We start from the raw sequence: 26,583 nt of genomic DNA, 5'->3' as shown, positions 1-26,583 counted from the left end.
AAAAATTAGCCTCATTTCTTAATTAAAAATAACCTTTATTGTATTTATTACAAAAGCAATACATATTACTCACAAATTTTAGCATGACTTTATTTACCCAGGAGATAAACTTTTCTCTGGAGAATTGTATCTCTTGGTTTATACTTATAATAAAAATCAATGAAAAAAAAGGCCTTCAAAAGAAAGCCACTGTGCCCTAACATAGTTATTATCCTTTTACAGAAGATGGATGCCTACATTCTGGCAATTTAATTTAAGGTAATACTATGGGTGTTAAACTTAAATACTCAAACTACCTAAATTTCTACCAAAAAAAAAAAAACAAAAACAAAAAAAAACCTGACAACACAAATTACCTTACATTCTGATTAAATACATGCAGACACCAAAACGGGGACTTAAAAATACCTTACGTGGATGAATAAATAACTAAATAAAAACATTATTGGATCAACAAAAGACAGTGCATTCAGATGCAAAAAGAAATCCACGTCACAAGAACAAGATCCGTACAGTACAGCATGCTGTGAGCAGCCAGATGACAGCTACCTGCTACAGAGCAAAGTCAGGAGCCTTTCGAAGGCAGCTTTGTGCTGCGCGTTTGAAACAAGCTCCCGCGTGCCGGGCGCTGAACTGCCTGCAGCCCAGCGCATCACATCTCAGGTAACAGAGCCCTGTACTGGCCACAGTATAAGAGAACCATTTGGGAAGAGCTGCATTTCATTTACATTTCTGGCTGTTCATCCTCTTGCCCAGCAAGTGGGAGTCTGAATGAAAAGGGAAAAAACATATACAAAGCTAAAAAACTTATTCTTAAAAAAAAAAAAAAGGATTTTGCTTTGGGGCTTCCATGCCCTCCTTCTGGAGCAGTGACATGGGAAAATCACATCTCTTGCCTTTGACAATCATTGATCTAGGAAATAACTACCTGGCTTATCTTTAAGGGAAATCACATGACCAGTGCATTGAGGCCTTGGTTCCCCCACCTCCCCGCTCCCCTAAGGCTTTACATGAGAGCTCAGCAGACCTAGCTAAGTAAGAGGCAGGCATCAGACCGGCTGCTCTTGACATCACAGCCAGTTTTCTTAGAGACCGTAACACGGTAGCAGACCCCACAGAAGAGTATGTCTCCCTGCACCTGTTTGGAAGCCAAAAGAACTCCGATAGAGCTGATTCCCAAGGAACCTTCTTTAGTTCTTCATGGGACCCAAAGGGCACCCTACTTTCCTCTCCGGCCCTCATTCCCAACCACCAGAGAGGAAGACCTTAGCCCTCTTTAGCTATGAGAGGCACACAGAGTCAGACAGAAAATATAGCAGCTGCAAAAGAGAACTCAGAAGATGGGCACCCCTTTGGGGGAGCCCTGCAGTCAGATCCTGCCCTCAAGGGGCCTGAACAAGGAAAACTTCTCTAAATGAAAAGGTTGCTACTGACACTCCTCTTCCATCACTGCAGAAGAGACGTTCTGGGGACTGAATTCCTCAGATATCCTCCATTCACCTGGTGAATCTGTCTCTTGTTTCCAATGTGACAAGCCAGTGACTGCTAACATATGTACTCTGGACTCCAGCTGCTCACCTGGAGTGGAAGCAGAGCCCAGCTCTTACAGCACAGAAAAGGCTGGCTGGGGTTTAGCCCCCTCACTTTGAAACAATGAAACCTGAAGAGGTGCCTCTGCACGTGAGGCAAATGCTGGCCAGCGGGGACACAGTCACAGGCGGGATGTTAAATGCCGAAACGGAACAAGGCTGACCAACTTGGGCCGAGCCCAGCAAAGTGATTATAAAACCGAATCGGTTCAGGCTGCTAAACGTTTTGAGGCACAGGGAAGCTAAGTCTTTCAGGGTCACTGATATTCCCATTGGGCATGAGGGGGAGAACCATGGTGAAGCTTTTCCAGGCCTCCTTTCAGTAGCCCCGAATGTCCAGTCCCCACTTCACGTCCTGTTCAGGCCCCTGGAGGGCTGACGGGCCAGGTTCTGCAGCATTGCCCCGTCCCCCGGAGAGGTCTGGCCTCAGCCTCCATGTCATCAGGAGAGCAGCGTGAGGGATGCCGGGCGGGAGGGCCTGTGCACGGCCAGCGAGGTCTCTGCCTAGGAGCCAGGGAGGAAGAGAAACAGAGCCGTTACACCACCACCGAGTGACAGGTGAAGAAGTTGAGCAGGAACCACCCCCCCCCCCGCCCTTCCGCGGCACCCCCACGCCTCACGTCCCCAAATCCACACACATCCCTTTACTCTCGGGGGTCAGACAAACGCATGGCCGAGTCCTGGGCTTCTCTCCCTGAGAAACCGACCTTGTGGCCACGGGGGACCAGGCACTCCCTTCACACCTGGCGCGTAAGCTACACACCCAGGACAGCAGGCAGGGGCGGAAGGGAGCCCTGCGGCGAATAAAAGGAGAGTATGTGGGCTACACTGGCCAGAAGACTAGGCCAAAAAGAAGTGAGACTGCAGGCAGGGCTGTGTGGCTTCTGAGGAGGGTCCCCACCACCGTAGTTATCCCAGTCCAGCCTGCAGTCAGCGCTCAGAGCAGAAATCAACTCCTTCCCGTGAACTGGGATCCAACATTTAACCATGTGAGAAATTATTCCCCTTAGAACAGTGTTTTTCAGATGGTAAATGTGCAGATGATCGCCCGGTCATCCAGGGAAAGTGAAGACTCTGCTTCAGGAGGCCGGGGACGGGGCCCGAGGGTCTGCATGTCTAACGCCCGCCTGGTCCTTGTGGCGGGAACAAGGAATAAGGCGTGAAAGCGGTGGTGTGACCCCTCCGGCACTTCCTCTCCCAGAAGAAGTGAAACGCCATTTTACCCCATTGGCTGCAACCTCTTTAAAAACAGGCAGGTCATGTTTTTAGAAGGAAGAGCCCCCTAAATTCTAAGAGATCTCCAAAGGTCTTCTTTGCAATAAATAATGAATTCCACGTTGCGAGTGGGAGTCATAGCACAGTGTGGGCAAAGGTAATTTTTTCTCAGTTCTTGTCGAGGCGCCCAAAGTCACGCAACTAAGTTCCAGTGCCCTCCATGATGTCCTTCCCATCTTCCCCAGAAGGTGGTGGAAGAGAGCCATGCCCCGACCAAGGACTCCAGTCACTCTGCAGACTGGCTTTTGCCTGTCTGAGGCCCAGTCACCAAGCAGCCTGAGGCCAAGTTTTAGGGGTAGGGGAGAGGGTGGAGAACACAACCCAAAATACAAAACAAAAAACCCAGAAGCCTTCTGATAGGTTCAAGTTACTCAACAATTTTATTTACCCATTCTACACACACACACACAAAAACACAATTCAAATACAGTTATACACACCTTATGTGGATCTGAGTGGCATATTTTGATATTGATGTCACCAGATTAAATTAGGATGCTGCTGAGGACTTACATTCCTTCTGTCAACAGAGCTGTCTGTGCCTCAGAAACCTACAGGCTAGCTCTATTGCCTGGGTTCCCAATTCAGTTCATGCCATTTAACTCAGTGGTGCTCAGCCTACCCCCAGCCCCCTCAAAGGGCACAGCTGGTGACCAGCCATTTGCTTTTGCCACAGCAAAACTATCACCGTTATCAGAATGAGCGGACCCTGTTACTTCAACACAAGGACAAACTGTACACAAGCAATTCAGATACAAAAAAAAAAAAAATCAAGTAGGTAAATATTGGTCACAGATCCCCAGTGGAAGGCTTACTGAAAAGAATACGTTTGCTGACTCTTAAAATCAATTTTTGAATGCAAAATCTCCTTTGCATTTTTATTAGATTCTGAGTAGGAGCCAAATAGATGGCAGGCTAAGAGCAGCTGCGCGGCCCAACGGCATGCTGCAGGCCAGGAGGGGAAGCTGGGGCACAGAGGGCTCAGAAAGTGAGGTCCTGCCCAGAAGTGGGGCAGCGGATGGGATGCCTTCAAGCAGAGGGAACAATTTCAGGCTCCGAGCAGGCACTTCCTCAGCTGAGTTTACAAACGATCTCACAAGTGATGTTCAACCTTCATTTAACGATCAGAATTTGGCTGCTACTCTTAAAAAAATGTCTATTAAAAAGCATCGTATATAGTACTTCCCCCTAAAGAAAACAGGTGGAGTGGTTACCTCCTTTCTCTGTAGGACATGGGCAGTGGACAGAGAATTGTAACAACACGCACATACTATGAACTGGTAGAATGAGAGAACGGTCAGACTGTCCGCTGACAGGTCTTGGTAGAGTCTGGCAGTTAGTCAGCACAGGGACCTGCCAGAATCTGTCAGGCAGTGTGTGTCCCTGCTGGAGTCTGTTGGGCGGTCGGCATATAGGTATTTCTAGATACAGTCTTCCGGACACGATGAGTCTGCGCTACGTCCCTGGGCATACCTCTGGTCTCTGCATCACCTCTATGGGACGTCAGAGATCAAGCCTTCCAATGCTGCAACCCGATTTCGTTGTGACATAATTTTTAAATTAAAATATTTTAAAACACAAATAGAAATATGCAATGGAAAACCTGCATAAAATTATCACATTTCTGGAAAACACACAGCATGGCTTCCGGGCTTAGCACAGTCGATGGACTGTGCCTAAGACTGTCTAACCCAGGTACAGTTCTCTCAATTATGGACACTTTCCCCCTCGTCCTTTGGCTGCCCCAAGCATCAGTGAGCTTCTCTGGGTCTCAGATCTCCTACTCACAGAGACACCATAAGATGAATTTATTTCCAAACAGCTGCATCATGTTTCTTCAAAATGCCAGTGCCTCTGAAGATCAACTGCGGATTGCAACGAGGAACACCTAGGTCCTCATAGGAAACATTCAGCTGTTCAGTCTACGAATACACGTATCTTGTGCTTCCAACCCTGATTTCTGGAGGGGAGAAAACCCAAAACAACAGCAACAAAAAACACAACCAGAGGCAATAATACAGGGCAGACCCCTAGTACAATACATGTTTTTAAAAGATTTTCTCATCCTACTTTTCAATTGAATGCAAAACAATCCCCTTGCCAAAGCAAAGCCAAAGACAATACAGACAAGTAAGTAAGAGCTAAATTGCAACTTAAGGATTAAGAAACAGGAAGAGAAGCTAGTTCTCAAATCTGCTTTAGACTCTTCTTTCAAGTCTGTCGCAAAACTCCTCTTTCAACTTTAAGGCAAGAGAAAGATCATCAAATATACCATGACCTTCCTTTCCCTGTTTTAAGTCAATAGATTAAATGCTAGTCTTCACCGATTTCCCCTACAACAAAGCGGAAAGCATCAGGCAGAAAGTACTCTGGAATCCATCCCTTCTTGGTGGCGTCTGTGCTGTACACACAGACTTCTCTAAAATTTGGAGCAAGAGCTCTATTCCCTTCTATACTCTCCTGGCTTCTTCCTGCTGAACCCTCTCTGGAGGGATATCGTTCTAAAAACAAAAGGATGCTAAAGTCCTTGGTGCGGTCAAACTCCAACGTCCTGCGTCCTGTCTGAGAGCAACACTCCTTCAGGCTCCTCTTCTGGGGGACGCACATTAGCACGTGGGGAGAGCGAAGCCACACCAGCAGGCTGAGAGCCCGACCACACATCCCAGTGACTGTGCCTAACACTGGGGTTTCTGACAAGGTAACACAACACAGGTTTGTTGGAGATTTCTCCTCTAAGAGTACATGGAGCCCAAATCCAAAGTCGTGGATCAAATTGCTCGTTCTCATGTGTTAGCTCTGAACTGCACGGCAAGAGAAAAGACTGAACGCCCATTTGGGCTAAAGATGCCACCAGCCAAGCAAAGCCAGACAAGGCAACCTTGCAAAAGTGCCACACATACCTCCTCAACCACATCATCCTGGGGGGACATTCCCACCTCCCAACCCTTTTAGTCTCATAGGCAAAGGACAAGAGAAAAGTCTGAACTAATCCGTACTCCACCACGACATCCCCATTTATAGACTCAGTATGTTGCTCTTTTGCAAATGTTCATCTATTAAAAATTATATGCCCTTCCTCTAAAATAACCTTCTTGAGGGCAAGGACTTTTCTTCCGCTTTTGTGTCTCCCTCCTCCACCACACTCCACACCAGCCTGAAGCCCCACAGACAAGGGCACTAAGTACATATCATGTGAAGGCTAAACAGGAATAGGAAGTTACTTTACATCTTGGAGGCAATTTGGAGCAGAACCCAGGCAAGTTTGAAAGCTGGCTGTGATGTCCTGCTCAGGATGCAAAAATGGACTCAAGGTCACAAGCCACTCGCCCGTGATGATAACCTTCATCTTCCTGTAAGTTTTCTCTCAGTACCTCTCTCCAGGGTGCTTAAAATTCCCAGCTATTATCCAAGGACATTTATTTAACATAGTGATTGATTCCACATCACCTTGCAATGTTAAGCATTAAAGCTGGAACTAGAACCCAGAATAACCCTCTAAAACATAGCTGCTGCCTGAAGTAACTTTGCAGGGGTTACTTCATTCAATATTGAGATCTGCTCACATAGCTAACTCTGGGGAACTGTCCTTTCAGAACCATGAGGAATTCAGAATTCTGCGGTTGATGCTTTGTCCAAGGAACTACTATCCCAGTGTTTCTCCACCCAACTTCACAATATGAAGTTCTGGAGAATGGTTCAGAATCATCAGAGAAGCTATTTAAACACATGCATGTCCAGAGTCCAGTCCCACAGACTGAGTTAGAATTAATCCTAAAGTGGACCCAGGCATGCATATGTTTCAAACATTCTGTAAGGGATTCTACTGAGTACTTCCAGGTGAGAACCACAACCAAAGATCTCCTGTTAGCAAACAAAAACACCCCTGGCAAATAGTTAAATTGCTCTCACTGCTCACCTCCAAATGACAGGTTGGTAACTTTAAGGTGGGGAGTCCTCTCTTTTAAAAAATCTCATGAGAACTCTAGACCTGCCTCTCAGAAAAATGCTCATACACATACTCACACATTTTGCATACAAAATTAGGGGGCGGGTGGGAGGAGGATGCACCATGGGCCACCACGGGGCTAAGAACCCCTGCTCTACACATTTCCTGCTTAACCTGCAGGAAAAATGGAACGACACAAGTAAATGGATAAATGGTCTAGAGCTAGACCCTACGGGATCCCAAGACTCCCCTGGACGTCAAGGTGAGATAAAACAGTACCCCAGTGAGGGAGGTTAAATTTATCACCACGCTTTTCCACATTTGGGGGAAAAAAAGATGCTCATGCAAAAGACAGTTTTAACTTAAAGAGGAAAGTGGGCTGGAATCATTGGAAAATAAAACGCAGCTCTAGTGAGCTCTTCTCTGCCATTTCCCGTGAGCAACCCAGACATCAACAGCGACTCCTGAATCCAACTCTGTCCTTCTAAACCGTCCCAGAGCTCACTGGCTTTGGCAGGAGTTCCCATGGTCGGCAAAGAAGCTGGGACCCACCGGAGAAAAGACATGACTGCCCCCCAAGAGCCCTGCAAGACTCAGAGACCATTGTCCTCTCCTGAACCTCACTCCGTTGAGGCCCAAAGACTTATATCTGAAAAACACAAATCAAGGTACTTCCCACCTATTGAGACCCAGCCTCCCCCAGGGCACCGAAGACTCAGGATTGTTTCTCATGAAAGGAGGCGAGAACGCTCACCCTACGTCCACTTCCAGGCTCTAGAGCATCTGTGGATGTTCTGTAGCCCGGGCTGACCCTTGCAGGACCTGACTCCAGAGGAGGGGAGAAGGGAAAAGAAAGGCTCTCCTAAGTCCAGACCCATTTAGACCCACTGCAGAGAGCATCCACTGAGGCCAGATTTCTCTCTCGCCCACCGCCCCTTCCCTCCTAGACGGACACACAACGACAGTGCCATGCATCACATTGGGCAAGCCAAAGGGGACAGGGGAGAAGGGGAAGAAGCAGGCAGGGAAGGTCTGTGAGTAAAGCACACCTTGAAGAGGCAAGGTGGAGGTGGAGGGAGAATGGGCTGCCCTGTCCCCTCCACCCCACACCCCGCCACACCCTTTTACCAACACAAGGACATTAGTAAGTTTAGACGCAGTGGACGGACAAGAACCACAGCATGCTCAGCCTCAGCCCAGCTCTGCCAATCACCCCAGGAGAGCATGTCCCTTTTCATCCACCTCCAGACCTCCCCAACCGAGGACGTGTCTGTCCTAACACACCCAACTCGCCAGCCTGTCCCTGAGCGGGGAGATGTTTCACGCCGTGGACTAGCTAAGGTGGGTCTGCAAACACATGACCTCACGTTCTCTGTTAAGATTCGTGGTGGGGGGGCCAGGGGAGGGAAGGGTGGGGGTTGGAAGTTAAATGACTCCTTGGTGATTAGTGACAAGGGCAGGAGGCCAGGGCTGGAGGGAAACACACGGTTACACCACCGGAATGCTGACTTGGGTCTTCGGCTGGTCGGCCCCTTCTTGCGTGTCCAGGGCACGGAGAGGGCTGAGGGGCTTGAGGGGCCGGCTCCCAACACTGTAATTTCTTGGACGCCTTATTGTATTCGAACTGGACAGAGGCGTAAAGCTGTTCCTTCTCATCCTTACAGGGGTTTGGTTCTTGGGGAGGTTGTTCTGATTGGAAACGAGGGACACCACACAAATGAAAGGCAAGCCAAAAGCTCACTCGTAAAGGTTAAATAATGCTTGTAACCACAACAGCCTCCTCCACTCCTGCTCCTCTGCAGACAGGGTCTCTCAAAAGACAAGGGCTGTGGCCCGGTCCCCTAGCCCCAGGAAGCTAAGGGGTTGGAGAGCGAGACACTCCGTGAGCATCACACTTCAGAGCAGGCCAAGAGGCCCAAAGAAAGGAAGGGGCTGATTTACGATCACACAGATGACCAGGACAGACCTGGAACAAACTACACCTCCTGACCCCACATACAGGCACCTCTGGATCCTGCTTTTTCTAAAGGGAGCACTTTCTGGGAGAAAAAAATCTGCATTTCACTCCAGCCAAACACTTTCCATATTTCACTGGATTTCCAAGAGCCAATGGTTAAGATTCACAAAAGAGGTATTAATTTTAAAAAATAGCTGTTTCTAAATCTCTTCCTTTTGGAAGTAAAGACTACACAGGACAAAAATGTTTTTGTACATAAAAGAAACCCCAGTCTCCTGATGCCAATGGTTCAAAGACTCGAGGTGGCAGGGAGCCTGCGTGTTCATCTGTGGGAAGACACTTACAGTTGGCTTGTCACGGTGGGTGTTCACAGCCTCCACGTTGAGGTTAATTGTTTCGACTTTGCATCCTGAGAAAACAGAGTTAAGTGAAGAGGCTTTCAGGAAAAAAGCTCAGAGAAAAACTCCTTAGTTGCAATAGGGTAATAAAGGAACACATGTATCCCCAAATATATACATACATCCCTTTAAAAATGGAAGGCGCTGACGGAACTTCCCTGGTACACAGGGGTGAGGAAGTTGAACTTCTAGGCAAACTTCAGAGAAAACTCAAAGATCCTGACCTTCTGCCATCCCCACCGCCTGCCCGGTCCTAAGCGCATAGTTACCATAGGCCACAGGTGTCAGTTTGAAGATGGTATGGAGAGGACACCTCAGGTACGGGAGCTCATCTGAAAGTGGAAAGACCCAGGGAAGGAAGTCTCAGAATTACGGAGCAAGGTCAAGTTAGTGGAAGGGAGAGCCTAAGGAGCTTGTGAGACTCCTTTACCCCAACCTGGGGTCGTTCGACTCCTCTAAACCCCAGACAACGATCAACACAGCCTCCAAGGAAGCCACCCAAGCTACTGAGTGGCTAAGGAAGGAAGGAGGTCTCCTTTAGGTCCTTCCTTGCAGGCAAAACAGGAGTAAGTGTCGTGGCCAGGGCCCCACAGAAGGGAAGACTGAGGCACACCTGGGTACACGTAAGGTCAGTCTGCAGGTATCCCAGCAGCTCAGGGAGATGGTGGGGAGGGGAGGCGAGGGGGAGGGAGAGAGGAGGGGGAGGGGGGAAGGGGGAGGGGGAGGGGGAGGAGGAGGGGAGGAGGGGGAGGGGGAGGAGAGGAAAGGAAAGATCAGAAAAGGCAGCAACATTTCCTTACTTCTCTACCCAGATGCTGTCTACCCTGAATCCCAAGGGTGAAGAGGCTTCTGAGATACCTCCCTCCTTGTAGCCAGAGTAACAAGCAGGGAATGTTCAAGCACTTTTCCAATGCTGCCAGGAGTGTCAGCTTGATGCTGGCCCTTTAGCCAAGCAGGATCAAGGGCTCCAGCAGCAGCCGCTCTCCACTGGGGGCTTTTGTACCAGGAGAGTAAATTCAGCAAGATGTTGGCCCAGTGGCTGCTGGGAACCCCACACCGCTGCCTGAAGAATGTACTCCAATTTGAGTGGAAGAGGCAGAGGTCTGGTTGCCAGGGATCCTGGTGCCTCCCCAAGTCCAGCTCCCTCCCCGAGGATGTGTCCCAGGCCCTTCCCTAGCACGGCACCTGCACCCTTATCCAAGAAGTAGGCCAGGAGGCAGCGCATGACAGCCTGGTGGGAGATGACGAGGACGTTGCCCTGACGCTCCAGCTCCATGATGACAGGCTCCAGCCGCTGCACCAGGTCCTGGTACGACTGTGGGGGAAGTAGGGCAGGCTGGTAGGAGGCCAGGCGCAAGCTGGCAGCCAAGTCGGGGGCTGCGTCCAGAGTTTAACAGGCCACTTCTCCTTTCTCCCCAGCCGGCTTTCCTCCTGGAGGCTCAGCGACTTCGTGTTGTTCGCTAACTGCCCCCAGCCCTGGTATCTCTTGAGAATATTCAGACCTTTCAAGAGCAACATTCAGACTGAGAAAATTGCAGGCCAAGAAGAGAAAATCTGAATACAGCCTGTGTTTATGTCTTCTTCCCACAGAATAGGCATAGGGTATGACCACAAGGCTCCCGGGGATTCCCTAGACCCCTGCCATCCTGTTTAATTTACCTTTGCCTCACACATCCCTAGACCACTTAGACCAGGAAGCAACCTCAAACTCCGAAGATGATAGGAAAAGCATTCAACTCCCATACATTTACCTGGTACCTAGACCTGCTTGGGTCAGGGTGGGACTGAGGAAGTGGAATGGAAAAAAGAAGCAAGAAAGATCACGTTGATTCTACAACATAGCCAACAACAGAAGTATCCTGTCACCCTCTTCCCGGGAGATCTTGACAAATCAACGAGGCATTCGACTGCATGAGCTGAACTGAACACAGCAGGACCCAAAGGTAGGAGGAGAAACTAAAAGATGCCTTCAGTGCCCTTTCTAGGTCCCCAAAATCACTCAATCTTTACCCCAAATTAAAGCAAAACCCCCAGCAAAGGATAGGGCTGTCCCCGACCACGTAGGGGAATCTCACCTCCCCTCCAGGATATCGATACAGGTACTTCTCTTGATCTCGAAGCGCAAACTCATCTGGGTACTGTTTCTCAATCTCCGCGTACGTCATCTCCTCGCACACGCCCTGCAGGAGCCACACGGCCCGAAGAGGTGAACTGACCCACATGGCCCCCCAAGTGCTGAAGGCAACCCTGAGGAATACTAGCTCTCTACTAAGCGCCAGGCACTGGGCTGGCTCCTTTCATGGACTGTATCTTACTGGCGGGCAGGGCGAGGGCCACTGCGGGAGGCAGGGCATCTCTGCTGTGGGGAGCTTTCAGGTCAGGGAAAGTCAGCAGAGTAAAAGAAACAGGAAGCAGGGAAGGAGGGGAAACTGAAGGGCCTGGAGAATTCTTGCAGAAGGCATAAAAGGGTACGGAGGAAGGAAAGGGAAAGAAATGCCTGCTTCTGTGCTCAAGGACAGAGAAAGTTAAGAACAAATTTGGAAAGGACTTTTCCAGACCAAGTGACCTAAGCAGGAATTAACAAAGTGAGTTGCTGCTAGCTACTTCTTGTTCCCAGGAGTACAGATGGAGAAACCAAATGGAGCTCCCCTCTCCCCGGGCGCCAGAAGCTAGGTAGAAACTGGTTTGGGTCCCATCATTGGCACAGGGGTGTCAAGCATTTAGGAGGCCCTGCTTGGGGGCACAATTCCTCCCCAAACTGGCCATAGGTTCAGCTTCCTCAAAGTTTCTACTTGGTGGTTCCAGTTTTCCAGATAAAATGGCCCACATCGTGACTTCGGAGCATCCCTGTCTGAACAGGACACTCTTACTGGCTTTCTGGCCACTGGAGCCTCCTACTCACAGCATCAATCTCATTCAGAATCTTCCACTGCTCGTAGGTCACCCCCAGGGATTCAGCGGTCTGGATCGTCCTCTTCAACTGGCTCGTCCACACTTTGAGGTCTGCGATCTCCTGTTCCTCCAGAAACTTCCTTAGAGCCTGCGCAAACTGGGATGTGAAGTAAAACTTTTAAAAGAGGAGAAAACACACGCACACAGGACTACTAACTCAGCCTGTAAAGGGCAACGTGCCTGACGCTGATCAAACTCTGAAAGGTGATACATGGTTACAATAAACCCAAGAGGAAATGAACTTCACCCGGAGCACCCTGTACTGTGCTAGGCATACAAGCTGTGCCCAATAAACATCTGACGGCTGAATGATCACAGCAGAAACGGTTCCAAGTTATGTACACTTCACTGCAGGGCTGGAGTCGCCGAACAGGAAAACGTCTTTTCACTTGTTGGATGAGTCTCTGAAACCACAGCCTAAGCCCCAGAAGGATTCAGGAAGAAGTAAGGGGATAAAAGAGATGACCCCCACCATGCCCTTCTAACTCTAAGCCTAGGAAATCCAGCCTGCTGGCCAGCTACGCACCTGTTTTCCCCGCACCGAGAGGCCCGAGTCACCCCCAATCTTCCCCAAGAGATTGAACTCGCTCTCTCCGTGCCGGCAAAGGTAGATGGTGCGAGGCTGGACGTGGATGTTCATGAGGTAGTAGACGATCTTGCTCTGGATGTAGTCCTGGACTTTGTTCACTAGGAATCGCTGGCCCACATTTATCACCTTGATGAAAGAAAGATCCCTGGGACAGAGCAGGGGAAAAAAAAAAATCCTGCGGGTGTGAAAGTCTGAGGGTCACAGGAGGAAGGGAAAGGCTCTGCGTGTTACCTGCAGGCTCCCAGCAGCAGGTGTGCCTCCCCCGCCACACCCCACCCTCACTTAGGGAACCGGATGGTCAGAGATGGATGACTCCTCAGAACCAAGAGGAAGCAAAATTTCCAGACTTTCCCATCAGTCAGCACCACTTCCTCAGTGCCTACGCTGTGCCATGCGATGTGGATGGGTATGGTCAACAGAATCCAGGCTTCCCCCTGGGGGCTCAGCTGAATGACCCGAAGGCTTTGCTAACCCTGATGCTTGGCGAGAAGCACAGCACCATGTGCCGTGGTCAGAGTCAGACAGAGTCTGGCAGAGTCAGGGTACCGTGTCCACCAGCACGGAGGGGAGGGGAGGGAGGGGGTGCTAAACCTCAGACAGAGATCTCTGAGCATTCCCTGCGTCTACCTAAATGCAGCCTCTCCCAAGGGCACTGACATAGACTGCTTGCTTTCGGCCATCGGGGAAAATGTCCTAATTATAAAAACAGTAAGTGCTTATTCCAAAAAAAAAAAAAAATCTTTTTTACAAAAAGGTAGAATGATGCAAATAAATATCACCCACAATCCTACCAACCAGAGGTAACACCTATAAACACACACACGTTCTTCTAGAACGTTTTTCTATGTAGGACTTCGGGCTAACTGAGGAATATACTATTATGCCATATCTAAGGCAGTGGTTTTCAACTTCTGTGTTAAGAACACCTCCAAACACTAATATTCTGGGCACCACACTTGAAGGAACTGAAAGACTCAGAACATTAAGCAGACCACTGAAGCAATTTACCAGTGGGCTCGGCACACTATCTCGCCACTTGCTTGGCTGCAGCGCAGTACTCTTATCTGGACGGAGCTGTTAACAGCTCTGACAGCAGGCTTTTTCAAAGAACCCCCTCCCCCACAGGTATCCTTGCGCCCACGTTGTTCTTCAACATGGACTTGACACACACCAAGTTAACCTGTATTCTCTACCACGATGCCGACAGGCACTGCCATAGTAAATAATAGACACAAAAAATACACATATATATATATATTACATGCATAAGCACATATGCAAGATATTATGTTTTATAAAATATATAGTTACATATTACATGTTACTTAACATATGAAATATGTGTATAAATATATGTACTACTATATATCTTACTATATATACGTATATATACACACACAATAAACTTTAAAAATTGATCAAAAACTGATGGCACATCTCTAAGGGGTGTCCTACAACACCCTACTTCAAAACTACTGATCTAGAGCAGTGGTTCTCAGCCGGGGGCGATTTTGCCCTCCAGGGAAACAGCTTCAATTGTCACAGCTTGGCAGTGCTGCTGGGATCCAGTGGGCAGAGGCCAGGGAAGCTGCTGAACACCCTGTGGTGCACAAGACAGCCCCCACCACACAGAATTATCCAGCCAAAATGTCAACCATGCACAGGTTGAGAAGTTGTGCTCTAGAGGACAGACAGAAGAACTTATGGTAAGAAGCACTCCAGTGTTCAAGTATAAAATTCAATCCACGTAGAAGCCACAGATCGGTATCTGGTTTCCCTGTGAACAGAGGCCTGGATTGTCAGAAGGAAGTCTAGGGACAGAGGGAGAAAGACTCTTCCCTCGAACGAGAGCCCTGCCTCAGGCCCTTCAAACCTCGGCCTTCAACCTTACTTGTCATAGTTGTCTGGGTCAAGGGGTTGATAGGTGACTTTGTAGCACTCAATTCTCTTTAGGAAGTCCTCCATCACATTCTCCCTGTTCCTTTCAGGGTAGTCAGGGCTCGACACCTTTACCTCCTGGAATCAGAGGAAGAGCAGGGCCTAGTCAGAGGTCTGCCCTTACCAGCCCTCCTGCAAACAGCCACTGCTAAATAAAGACAAGGAAGGCCACAGAAGTGGCCTTTCTCTGGAGTGTTGGCAATCCCCGTTCATTGAGCACCTCCTCCCTATCCTGTGACCCTGGCAACCAAGAAGGGAAAGACAACTGGGGAGTCATGTGCCTGCCCTTGGCTGAAGGACAGAGGCAGTCACGCAGCCAAGGCTGCTCCCGGGCCCCAATCCCTTTATGGACCATCCTGGGAAAACAGAAAGGATATTCAATTTCTCTCCATGACCACTCAGAATAGGATGCTTGATCTGACACATGGCTGCCTTGGACCAGACACGTCTTCAGCAAGTTCCCACCAGGCTACAACGTGCGGGTGTCTACTCAGCACAGCACAACATGGGTGCTGGCTTCAGCTGTGACCACTCAGGGCCCGGGGCACTGGGCACATCGGAGGCTGACCTGAGTGTTAGACAACTGGTGGGCAGATGACCTTCCTATAAGGTGGCCCTGACGGATCTTGAAGAGTCTGATCTATTCTGAGAATACACCTAGGTCTCAGCACCCAGCTAGTACCTAGAGCACAGGGCCAGGACTCCTACAGTTTAAGTCTGGCCACTATTCAACAGCCAATTCTTCCTTCATTCCTCAAAGCCTGTTTCTTCTCCCAAGGGAAGAGTGTGGACGTACAAAACAGTGTTCTGGCAGATCAAAAAGATCACCCTGTATCGTTAAACGCATCTACTTCTTTCTTTCATTTCCCAGTTGGCGGACTCTCCCCCTCCCCCACCAACACACACACACACACACACACACACACACACACACACAGAGCACAAAGGATAATGAGGTGGTGGTGTGCAGGGGTGCACCTACCAGGATGTTGGCAGCAATGACATCGGGATCATCACAGACAGATTCCACAAAGAAGACCTGGCAGGGAGAGAAGGCAGTGAGCAACGACTCAGTCACGGCCAGGCTGCTCACTAAGAGCATGTGCTCATACCTGCCCCTCCCCGGCCACCACATCCCCTGGGATTTTCTTTCATGAAAGTGGCCTTCAAGGCCTTGTCATTTAAAAATAGCTCTTACCACATCCCCAGGGTCTCATACATACAGGCTAAGGGTCTGAGAAAGGACCTGAAAGAAAACACTCAAGGACTGGGAGTAACGCACCCAGAGGAGAGAATCATATATCCAGTCCTGCCCTCACCCACTGGAGTCACACAGGCCTGCCTGTCCCCCCTAACTGCCCACTCCGCTCACCCCGTACCCTCCCGCTTGGAGTCAGATCCTACCTTGAAGGAATTCTCCTCGGCAAAGTTCAAAATCATGTCCCTCCTCTCTCGAGTGGTATTGGTGGCATCGAACACCTGGGAAGAAAGCCCGCGAGGTTGATGAGCAGGGACCGAGACATGGAATCCCACCGAGGTGGACCCAGGGTGGGGCTGTGCAGCCAAGCTGCTGAAAGGGTGGAGACCAAGGCAGGGAAGAGGCAGGTAAGGCTCACCGCGATCTGCCCACTGTCCTCAGTGAGATACGCCTTAACGTCCTCCAGCGCCACCAGAGCACACTGTCTGCCAGGAGAGCAAGGACGTCAGCAAGGGGCCTGGGGCAAGGCCAGGCTCAGGCACAGCCAGAGACATCAACAGCTGGGTTGCCACAGGAGCCACATCACTTCCTGTTTGGTTTCCCCACTGGTCAAAAATTGTCCCCAACTAGACCCTTCACCTTCCCCACTGAGACCTCACCTTCCTGTATCTCTCCCCTTCCCCGGCCCCAGGTATGTATCTTATCCCCCTGGAGATGTAGCCTCCAAGCATATGTGCAACTTCCTAGCCCGGCTCTTCCACCCACCCGAGCCCAAGGTGACCTGCCCAGCAGATAACTTCCACTTAAAATCCCCACAGCATAGTTACTGCAAGGAAAACCAAGCCCCATCACATCTGGTCCCACGCCAGCCAAGAAAGAGCTGGCCTGGAGGCCAGGCCTAGGACCACTCACCGGCGGATCTTCATGGCCTCCTCGTTGTCATGTCGGAAGAAGTCGTAGGACTTATAGGACTTGACTGCTTGACGCCGATACACCCCCAGGTTAAACACTGCAGGAGACAGCCACAGCATTCGGCAGTGCAACAATACGATGTCCCAAAGGGGACTTCTTGGTCTAATGTCAGAGTGGCCAAGGGGGCAGAAAGCACTGGGGCACGTTGGGAACAACAGCAGACTAAGAACCAAGTTTAAGTTCGAGTTCTGACTTACTAGACTTTGGACAAGCCTTAAATTACCCGAGTTTTTGTTTGGTTGGCTTTTTTAAATCTTATAACAGCTTAATTATTTTTAAACACTTTTACCATGTTACGTATTTTTGAATACTGGGGTCTTAGGTTGACGAATGTCTTCCATTCTAGTGTGCATACAAAGCAGAATGCAGTCCACTCAGAATTTCATCATCTTTGAAAATTCTTATTCTGGGCACAGTATGTTACAGGACCTGTGACTTCCTCTCTAAATATTCTGAAGTGCTATTATTTATTTTCCAAATGTCTTCCACATTTGTATTACTGATTGTTTATTGTGAAAGTTTTGATATTCAGATGTTCGAGTGGTTACTAGTCAAAATGTGTGCCTGCACAGCCTCCTGGTTGGTCTACAAAGAAGGCTCATGGGCAACTCTTTCTTTCTTCTTGTTTCTATTCTGCCCACATCTCCATCCTTGCACGAGCTGTTAAGTGGCCTGAGTTTTCATTTCCTCAGCCACTTTGGCTATTCCACAGGGGTACTGCTAGGATTAGAAGAGATGCTGTAGATAAAGGGCTTTGGAAATGCAAAGCCCTATATTCATTTAATTCCTAATACGCTTATCAAAGGCCTTCCCTCAAAACTAGGCCAATCCAGCCAGGCCAAGAGGAACAAGTGTCCGGACAGGGAATAAATCCAGGAAATCAGGAAGCAACCACTATTGCTGCCAGGAGTACCCCGTAACCCTGATGCCAGGGAGAATAAAGGAGCGGACCACTTCCTTTCCCGGGGAACGAACGGCTGTACCTACCTTTGGTGGGCACCCCAATCCAGTTGAGGTAGCGTGTGAGTTTCTTGGACACGTAGGTTTTGCCCCGGGCTGGTAAACCAATCATAACGATGAGGGTCGGGGAGTTGGTCATGTAGGACGCCCATGCTAGAGAGAAAAGAAATGGAACAGAACTAAAGGACGAGGGGCCGGGTAAGGTTTGTGCACTGGGCTAGGAACCTCATGGTCTGAATCTGGTTTGACCCGCATGAACCTCAGTGAGGCCAGTGTCCAGGAAGGCAAACTGAGGAGATACTGGGTGAACCCTCCTCAAGGAGACTTAAAGAGTCATGTAGACTCCCAGAGAGTAACCAAACCAAGACACATCTCTCCTACTTTTCCAAAGTCTTCACAGAGGTACCCAAGATGGAAAGAGAAAAAAAAAGTGGCAAAGATTAGAAAGACAGTAACCATGAGACAAACAGTAACACAAAAGTGTGTAGCCTTGAAGAAGGGTCTTGTGCCTGGAGACCCCACCAGTGTGGACCTGAGCGGGCTCCTGTAACAGGTCCAACAGAGTTTCTACCCTGAGGATCCCATCTTTTCCTTCAGAGCCACACGCAAGAAGTATTTTCATTAAAAAGAGTCTGGCCTCAATCTGTTTTGACCGTTGCACTCAGACTACGAGTTTCAACCAGAATTCTGAAACCATTTGACTGTGGCAAAGCCTACCTGACACGAGCTGACTAGACCTCAGGGAGCTTCGTGGTAGCTGGCGCATGTGGGCATCATGGCCAGCCTGCCTCAAAGGCCCAAGTAAAAGCAAGTTTAGAAGCAGGAACAGCCGCTGGCCTGCCCTTCCTTAGGAAACTGACTTCAGGAATGCTCGTTTACAGAGACAGGGCTCACTAGACAGATGGGGTTGACTGGATGCTCAGGACAGGTGACCTCCCTAAGGATACACAATGAGTCATCGGTAGAGCTGGCTCTAGAATCCAGATCTTGTGCTTCCTAGGCAGCTTTTCTCCATAAAAAGGGCCTCTAGTTCCTCATCAGCTTGCTCCCAGGGGCTGGCTCCTCCCTGCCCAACCTGCCCCAGACAAGGGGTGGGACAATGAATGCCCTGCACTGCTGCCAGCCACGTTCCTGAGACCCAAATTGAGCTCATCTGGGAGGGTTCCCACTCTGCTGGCTGCTGTGTGGGAGGCCCTGCATGCCGATGGGATGGGAAAGAACTGCTTTCACCTATGTCTTCCCAGCACTGCCTTCCAGAAGACGCCCCATGAGTAGTCACTGCTTCTCTGCCCTGGCACAAGGTGACCCTGGAAGGCTAAGAAATAGTTCAGCCAAACTGGGGTCCCTGGATGGGAAAGTCATCTTTCATCTTTTGAGAAGGGAATGTGAAATGATCTCAAGGAGGAAGTGAGCAGAGGGATGTGGGTAGAGAACAGACCTCAGAAGGAAGAGAGTTTCCGAGGGGTTTTGGCAAGAAGTACCCAGAAGCCAAAGAGGGGCCCTGGCAGTGACAGAGGGGCGCATGCTCAGACTCGGGACAGAGGGCTTGGGTTTCAGTCCTCTCCCCACTGTGCACGTGGAAAATTCCCAGGCCTGAGCAGGAGCCTCTCCAAGGTAGGTAATGAGCAACAGAAGTGATTTACATCTCTGTCCAAACAGGGAGCACAAAGGCAGGCAAACGCCAGGCTGCAGGCTCAGCTGATGTTACTCCCCAGTCTCTGACCCCTAATATGCAGATCTGCTCTGCCCAGGATCAGCTGCCTCAGGTTTCAGGAGTGAAATCCTCCTGAGTCTTCACTTTCTCCAGCCCAGCACCCCTCTCTTCTCAATCCCCATGGCTTGGCTCATTACCTTCATGTCTAGTCCTGCTCTGTCCACACCTTCCAGCCCATTAGGCACTTCCCCTAGAGGTCCTGTTACCCTCCCTGGAGCTGAAAATGAGCCATCCTTGGGAGATGCTCTGAAGCCAAGCAGGGAACTAGCTGCCCCATGTTTACCAAACTAGACAGAGAGCGCTAAGAACAAAAGAGAACTCGGGGCACGAAGGACGCCCCAGGGTACCCCCCAGCAACACACCTCCCACCTCTGCCCAGAACACATCTGCACCACACCTGCTGCCACCAGGGCTTCTCCTTTTCTTGAGGACAAAACTAAACCATCTTCCTATCTCAAATTGCCACATCAGCAAAACCAGGAACATTCTGTTCTGCCTGTTATAAAACACCGTCACCACCTTAATCTGAACAGTAGGCACTTCACACTGATTAATTTCAGAGACAATGTAACATACCCCTCGACTTACAATGGAAAGCTGTTTCAATCCTGAAACTCTCTCCTACCTTCTTTAAACAAGGTGGAACTCGCTTTCTCAATCTTATTTTCCCTTCATGAACACACTTAGAGGTAATGAGAGTTTGGAAACTTCCCTCCTGCTAGACAGCAAACCTCAAGTCCAGAGAGAAGGGAAGAGCTTGGCCGACAGTTCCCTCAATAGAAAGTCAAGGTCAGGGCTTTGATCAGACTCCTGGTTTCGTGATTGCCCAATCAGTCCCAGTCACCAGCTCTTGTCAGCACCTAAGGAAGGGAGCCATGTGGCCAGCACGACTCTGCTCTCTAATCTAATCCTGAAGGTGGTCTAGAAGACCAGTGGTTCCCGGCTGTCTCCTGACCAAGGTCTTCTTCCACTTTTTGGTCTAAATAGCCCCAACATTTTGAAATGTGCTGCCCTTAAAAGTGTGCTTCAGTGGCAATATCTTCTTTTTATTCCTCAGAAGTCATAAAACTGCTGATTATCCCCTGCTATCTGACTGGTAGTCATAAAACAGCCACATTCTACAGCCAGACACTTCGAATGTTAACGTTTTATGTAACCCGCGCAGCAATAGCTGATAATGCACAATTTCTATCAAGCACTTTGAAATATGAAAACCAGTTAACAATACAGAACTTTTGAGGAATGCTGATCAACAATTCAAACGTGTCTATCTTTTCTCCTATTATTTCTGTAGGAAAACTTGCTAGCACAAACGTGCAAAGATGTATACGCAAGGATGCTCACTACAGCACTGTTTGTGATGGTGGAAAATTGTAAACAACATAAATGTCCATCAGGGAGAGGCTGGCACAGCCATATGACGCAATTCTATGCAGAATGAGGTAAATCTAAATTTACTGATGTGAAAAAAAATGTCCACAATATAGTATGTTAAAAAAAAAAAAAAAAAGGAAATGGCAGCAGAACAAAATATATACAGTGTGAACCTATTTTCATTAACAGGACACACCAGAATAATATTTGGAAGGAATCAAACTTAACAGGGACAAGAAAAATTGTAAGAGCTTTCTTGCTTTTTCCTTTCTTTCTGTATTATCTGAATTTTTCATGAACCTGTATTGCTTTTGTAATTAGAGAAAGATTCATACGGAAACTTGTCTGTTCCAGACCTATTCAAAATATCAAAGAATGAAAGAAACAAAGGAAGAAAAGCATGTAGACCTCTGCCCCACTCCCAATTCCTGAAACCGGTCATCTGAGCACCTTAAAGGCACCTCAGCCAGTACCACCCCCCTTCTTCCCATCCCTGGAGCAGCTGAAATTCCGGTAATGCTCCTTTGGAAGTTTTGGCTCCCTCAAGACATTCTTCAGCTGTCCAGCTCAGGCACTTCTCAGCCTTGAAGTCAGCCAACAACAGGTGTTAATTAGCAGCAATAGGATAACGAGTGAGCTATTAATAAAGCAACTGCTGGGTGTGAACACTACGCAGCCAGGAGAGCCTGTTTCAAGATACAGGCAGTAACAGAGACAAAGGAAATAAACTAAAACCTACTCTCATAACGCTGTTTCCCCTGTGACGATGGCCACCAGTCTCACAGTCCAACCATGAGGGGAGGAGAGAGTGGGGTAAATGAATGACAGCAGCTTCAGGACCACCCAGTGCCTCCAGGGAGTAGGGGAGAGGGTGGAACTTGGGAAGGAGAGATCAGAGCCTGTAGGAGGAATTAAGAGCCTAGAGGAAGCCAAGAGTCCTAGGATTACTGCTTCCTCGGTTAATCAAAAACCCTCATAGCAGAAAAACTTCAGAAGAGTTAGGAAGGCAGGTAGGAGATTCCCATGGAGGAGAAAGCTGAACTCAAAGGACTGACACTGGGCATTGCGCAGAGTCAGAGAGCCCCACAGTGATCAACCCCCCCACACCACCACCACCAGCTCTCTGTTCTCTTTTTGGCTCAAGTGTCCTAGTAATACGAGGGCACATCTCTTTAAGATGTGCATCCCATATCACCAAATCTGGGTGACAATGCTGCCAAACAAGAGGAGAAAACATTCTTTACTAAAAACACCATCTTTCACAGGGCTCTTTTAAATAGTGAGCTCCCAGATAAGCATTTAGAGTATAACTCAACGTATATATACTGTTTCAGGAATAAACACAACATGCAAACAGAGTCACCAATGAAACGTGACACATCAACACTCTTCCCAGTGCTGCCCTATAGATTTACTCACTCAATTCTCACATCACTCCAGGGGTGGGGCGGGGGTGGAGGTACTACTAGTATTCCCATTTTATGAACAAGTAAACTGAGGCGTGGAGAGGATAAGCAACTTGTTTAAAAGCATGTGGCTAGGAAGTAGTAAAACCAAGATTCAAACCCAGGCAGTCTGACTCCGGAGGCTGCACTCAATCGTCGGGCTATACTAGTTACCTTCCCCCGGGGTATTTGTGCTCAGTACCTGGCTTCCTGCCCTGGCAGAGAAAGAAGACCCTGATCATAAAGGTGCACCAACCCCAGTCCCCAGTATCACATCCAAACAAGCTGCCTCTGTTGCAGCCCAAACCCCAGCGAGCCTCATCAGTGCTAGGTGAAAAGAGACGATCATCGTTAATCATGAGACTGACAAGGGCATGACATCAAGGTTGAGACTCTAGGGTAAACTTTGAACATGAGATGATTCCAGGTCTCATGCTAGTTGGCTGTTTCCACCTGCTGATATATATAACCACTGAAGTGAGAAGAACTGACTGACAAGGTTCCAAAGGAACCTGGAAGCAGGGGAAAGAGTTAGCTTGCCTTGAGGTTCCCCCAAACATCTGAGGACCAGTTGCCCAGGACCTTTTGGACCAGGCTATGCAGTCTTGCAGTCCATAGGATGCTTAGGCATGCAGATGCATGGGGACAGGAAAGGGCACTTCATCTATCTGCAAACCCACCTGCTGCCTCTGTCTAAAAGATTGTCATGGAAATGTTCCCATGAAACCTGTGCCCAGAGAAATGAACCTCCAGGGAAAATAGTTTGCAAAGTGTAAAGGCTAAACCCATGAGCAGCATCCTCAAAAAACTTAACCCAAGAGATAAAGGGAAACTGTTAACAGTATCAGTCCTGAGTAATTTCTGCACCCTACCACTCTGCCTTTCCCACTGCGTGTACAATAATGCTTCCTCTAACTTTCTGCATCAATCCAGTGTGCAGATACCCCCAGGAGAGAGAGAGATTTGGTTAAAGAAAGCAGTAAGAAAATGCTGGGCTACACCATCTAGCCCCAAGGACAGACATTTCACTGAATCTACATGTTTCAGACAGGAAATTCTCCTGGTAGACTTTGTTTTAAATTCCCTTGTCAAAGAATTACTTCTCACTCCCACCAAGCTGCAAAGTCAAGTATTACAATTATATTCCTGAGATAAAATCCCAGCAGAGAGCAGCCCCTCCTCTTTCTCAGAACTCACAACATTTCTTCTCAGACATTCGGAGATTTGACTTGGTTTCATAGCTGTTGTTGTTCTGTTCTGAGGATAATGCAGAATTCCCAGACATGGCAGCTCTTGTTCAGGGGATGTCTGAAAAAGACAAAAGGGGTGTAAGGAAGGGAAGGAAGGAGACATCCCTCAAAACCCTAAAAAGAGGATCGGCAAGGTATAAGTGAAAGAACCCTAGGCCAAGAGTCAAGTCCAGACCTCTTTCTCCCAGCTAACAGCTACATGCCCTAGGATAAAGTTATGAGTGTCCCTGGCCCTCTGTTTCCCCATCTATAAAGACCTACACCAGAACCTTGCATGTATAATGCTGACATAGGAGTTTACATTCGCATAAATCATCTCCTTCAGTCCTTCCAATAATCCTGTAATAAAACACATTTGGCTACCATTATTACTTCTCCCCATTTCACAGACTGAAAAACTGAGGTTAATCAAATTAAGTTAGTTCCTGACCTCAGATTCCAATTTAAGAATCTGGGGAGAGTGGTGGCAGCAATTAGAGGCAGAGTGGCCTGTGAACAGATCAAGTCCATTATCATCAAGCAACTGCAGTCCAATGGTAGGATTCAGTCCTGACAAAAATGAGAAGTGGGAAAATCTCAAACATGTCTCCTGAAGGAAAAACTGTAACTGAACCGGGAGACAGCCCTATCACGTCATTATTTCTCCACTGGTGCTCTCATTCTCAAGCCCTTGTCCGCACCTTCTCCCCATCTATGCCCTAGGAAGCAGTCTATGGAAGAAACACTGGGGAGGAAAGAGGCGGTAAATAGCTTCCCCAAGGTCACCTGCAGAGTAAGGGATAAGTCCTGACCTGAACTGGGGCAGGAGAGCCCAGAGTCCACTCAGCAAATCCTGACAAGGGACTCGTGAGGAAGGAAGGTCCTACTGTTTCAAGGACCTTGCACGGTTCTTCCACAGACCACACAAATCCTCTAACCGAGACTTCAGCTGCGGCTCCGGGTCTCTAAACGTCCGCACTCTGGGCGATGCCCGGGGGCCCGCACTTCCCCTAAACAACGAGGCTTCATCATCCCCCACCTCATTAGGGTGCACGCAGCCTCCCTCCTCTCTCCCGCCTAGATCCTACAAGGCGCTGTACAGCTGTCGCTCGCCCCAGGATCCCTCCTAAGAGCCCTCCCGGCTGTGGCCCCAGCACCTACTCGATAAAGCGGCAGACGGGAGGCAACCGACTGCGGCCGGGGTCCAGCACACCAGTCCCCGGAGAATCACGTGCCCCTGCCTGGCTCCGCCCACTCCCGCGCTTGTCCTCACCTGGGGAGAATCGTCCACCAATCGAGCGCCCGCGGGCTCCAGGGGGCGGGGCTGAAATCGGAATCGCTGACGCTAGCGCCTAAAGGAGGATGGAGCTGTGGAGGTTGGTTGCGTCGTTGCTTGGCAACTAAAGGGCTGGGGGCGGGGTTTATAGAAAGCGTCACTTTCTCATACTCTCGCGAGAGAGAACAAGTAGCCGTCTTGAGAGGGTGTGACTTTTTGGTAACCGGAAAAAAACGTTGCGGAGATTAACGCTTTCCTCCCTGAATTCCAGCGGGACGTCGTTAGAGCCATAAATTGGAACGTTAAGCGTTAGAAGGTGCTTTGCTAGAGTAAACTATAACAGTACTTAAGCTGGTTACATCTTAGGGTGTTTGCATATTCTTCCCTTAGGTTAGGCACTGTAAACTAAGAAAAACAACTGCTCTCACCACTGAACCAGGAGCTTCCCTAGACCCACGCACATACTGCAGTGGACTTACCACCTTACTTATTCTCCCTCCTACCACCCGCGCTGTCCCGTCTGTTCTGGTCATCTTGAAGAACCAAAGAGGAAAACTGCGCCGGGAGAAAACTGGGTCATGAAAGGTGTGAAAAGACGCAGTTTCCATAGAACTTATTCAGAGGTAGAGGCTTTTACAGTGTAGACGAGTTTGGACGTTTCAAATGAACTGTTCACAGTTGCCCCCAGGCCCGTTTGATGCTTGATTCTGTTGAGGAACCTCCTCTACGCAGGGTAGGCCTTGCTGCTCTAGATACAGGATAGAAAAAGAACAATGAGTATGGATTTCTTGGAAGAAAGAGAAATTTAGAGATATTTTTACTCCTCTTTCACCAGGGGATTAAATTCATCCTTTATAACAACGCAAATAGTATTTCCTCTTTGAAGCTTTTTACAACTCCCAGTATGTTATGGTTGCCCTCTCTGTGCCTGTACAACTGCTTTATCCATTCAACAAGTATTTACTGAGAATTTATTCGCGAAGCACAGTCCTTCATTCTAGGGATACAGGGCTGAAATCAGTCACATAATCCAGCATTATTACGTTGCTGTGAACTTCAATGGTTATGTGTCCTTTCCACCCCACCCTCTCTCCCGACTACATAAGTACTTTGCCATACTAAAGGCAGGAATGTAGTCGTCTTGGTATTTGTATACCTAGAGCCTGAACTGGAATCTGGATGACATACGTTAGTCCTCTTCATTCCTCTTCAGTATACTGCCACCACCTCCTGAATGTAGCAGTTGCCCTTGGCCCAGATGCTGACATCATACTGCGCTTTCTGATGTGGCAAATGGAAGTTTTCAAGTTACAGTCTTATGGAGGTGGAAAGGCCAGTCGCCCGGCCCCCTTAACCTCAATGACTCAATGTTTGCTGCAGCGGTGAGTCTAGTCACGAGTATCTGCTTGTTTCTGACAGGTCCTTTGACTCACTGACCATTCTTGGCATTCGTTTGCGTTCCGAACTATGATTCTGTTTCTCCCGGTGTAATTTAGAAGCTTCAATTTAATAATTTCCGACCTAAATGCAAGGTTACATTCCAATGTACTCGATTCAGCAACTCCTTCCCCCGCCTTCTTCCCTTGAGCATATATGCTGCCGACGCAGAGGGCACCTCACTCGCTCTACAGGTAGCAAGACCAGTCGCACTACAGGAATACGAGTAAATCTTCATCCTTTGCCTCCGGAAGCCGAGCGGCTGGGAATTGGTTGTCACTTTAAGACCGTGTTAAGATAGAAACTGCACCAGACTATCGCGAGAACTGTGACA

At 48.8% G+C, this 26,583-nt stretch overlaps 1 protein-coding gene across 8 annotated transcripts; it reads right to left on the bottom strand.

Annotated features, from left to right (window-relative positions):
* Positions 1-14: 14 nt before the first annotated feature.
* On the bottom strand, positions 15-26,532 carry PFKFB2 (6-phosphofructo-2-kinase/fructose-2,6-biphosphatase 2). 8 transcript variants are annotated; one of them, XR_010377122.1, is made up of 18 exons: positions 25,969-26,532; positions 25,292-25,560; positions 24,810-24,944; positions 23,505-23,615; positions 17,802-17,927; positions 16,755-16,851; positions 16,261-16,327; positions 16,049-16,123; positions 15,627-15,683; positions 14,598-14,722; positions 12,644-12,851; positions 12,068-12,214; positions 11,241-11,345; positions 10,351-10,480; positions 9,435-9,497; positions 9,112-9,176; positions 7,565-8,499; positions 2,043-2,093 (listed from the first exon to the last, which is right to left on the bottom strand). XR_010377122.1 is itself a non-coding variant. In XM_064477132.1 (17 exons), exons 4-17 carry the CDS (start codon positions 23,590-23,592, stop codon positions 2,031-2,033), a joined length of 1,416 nt encoding a protein of 471 aa, XP_064333202.1. In that variant the 5' UTR covers positions 23,593-23,615; positions 24,810-24,944; positions 25,292-25,560; positions 25,969-26,531; the 3' UTR covers positions 15-2,030. The 8 variants fall into 8 exon arrangements, 7 of the variants coding, with proteins under 7 accessions (XP_064333202.1, XP_031294530.1, XP_064333201.1 ...); XM_064477132.1 differs by lacking the exon at positions 7,565-8,499 and having other exon boundaries at positions 15-2,093; positions 25,969-26,531; XM_031438670.2 differs by lacking the exon at positions 2,043-2,093 and having other exon boundaries at positions 3,222-8,499.
* Positions 26,533-26,583: the final 51 nt, after the last annotated feature.

Source organism: Camelus dromedarius, chromosome 21, assembly GCF_036321535.1.
Source record: "Camelus dromedarius isolate mCamDro1 chromosome 21, mCamDro1.pat, whole genome shotgun sequence".
Lineage (NCBI taxonomy): Eukaryota > Metazoa > Chordata > Mammalia > Artiodactyla > Camelidae > Camelus > Camelus dromedarius.
This window is presented reverse-complemented; position numbering and strand designations above follow the sequence as displayed.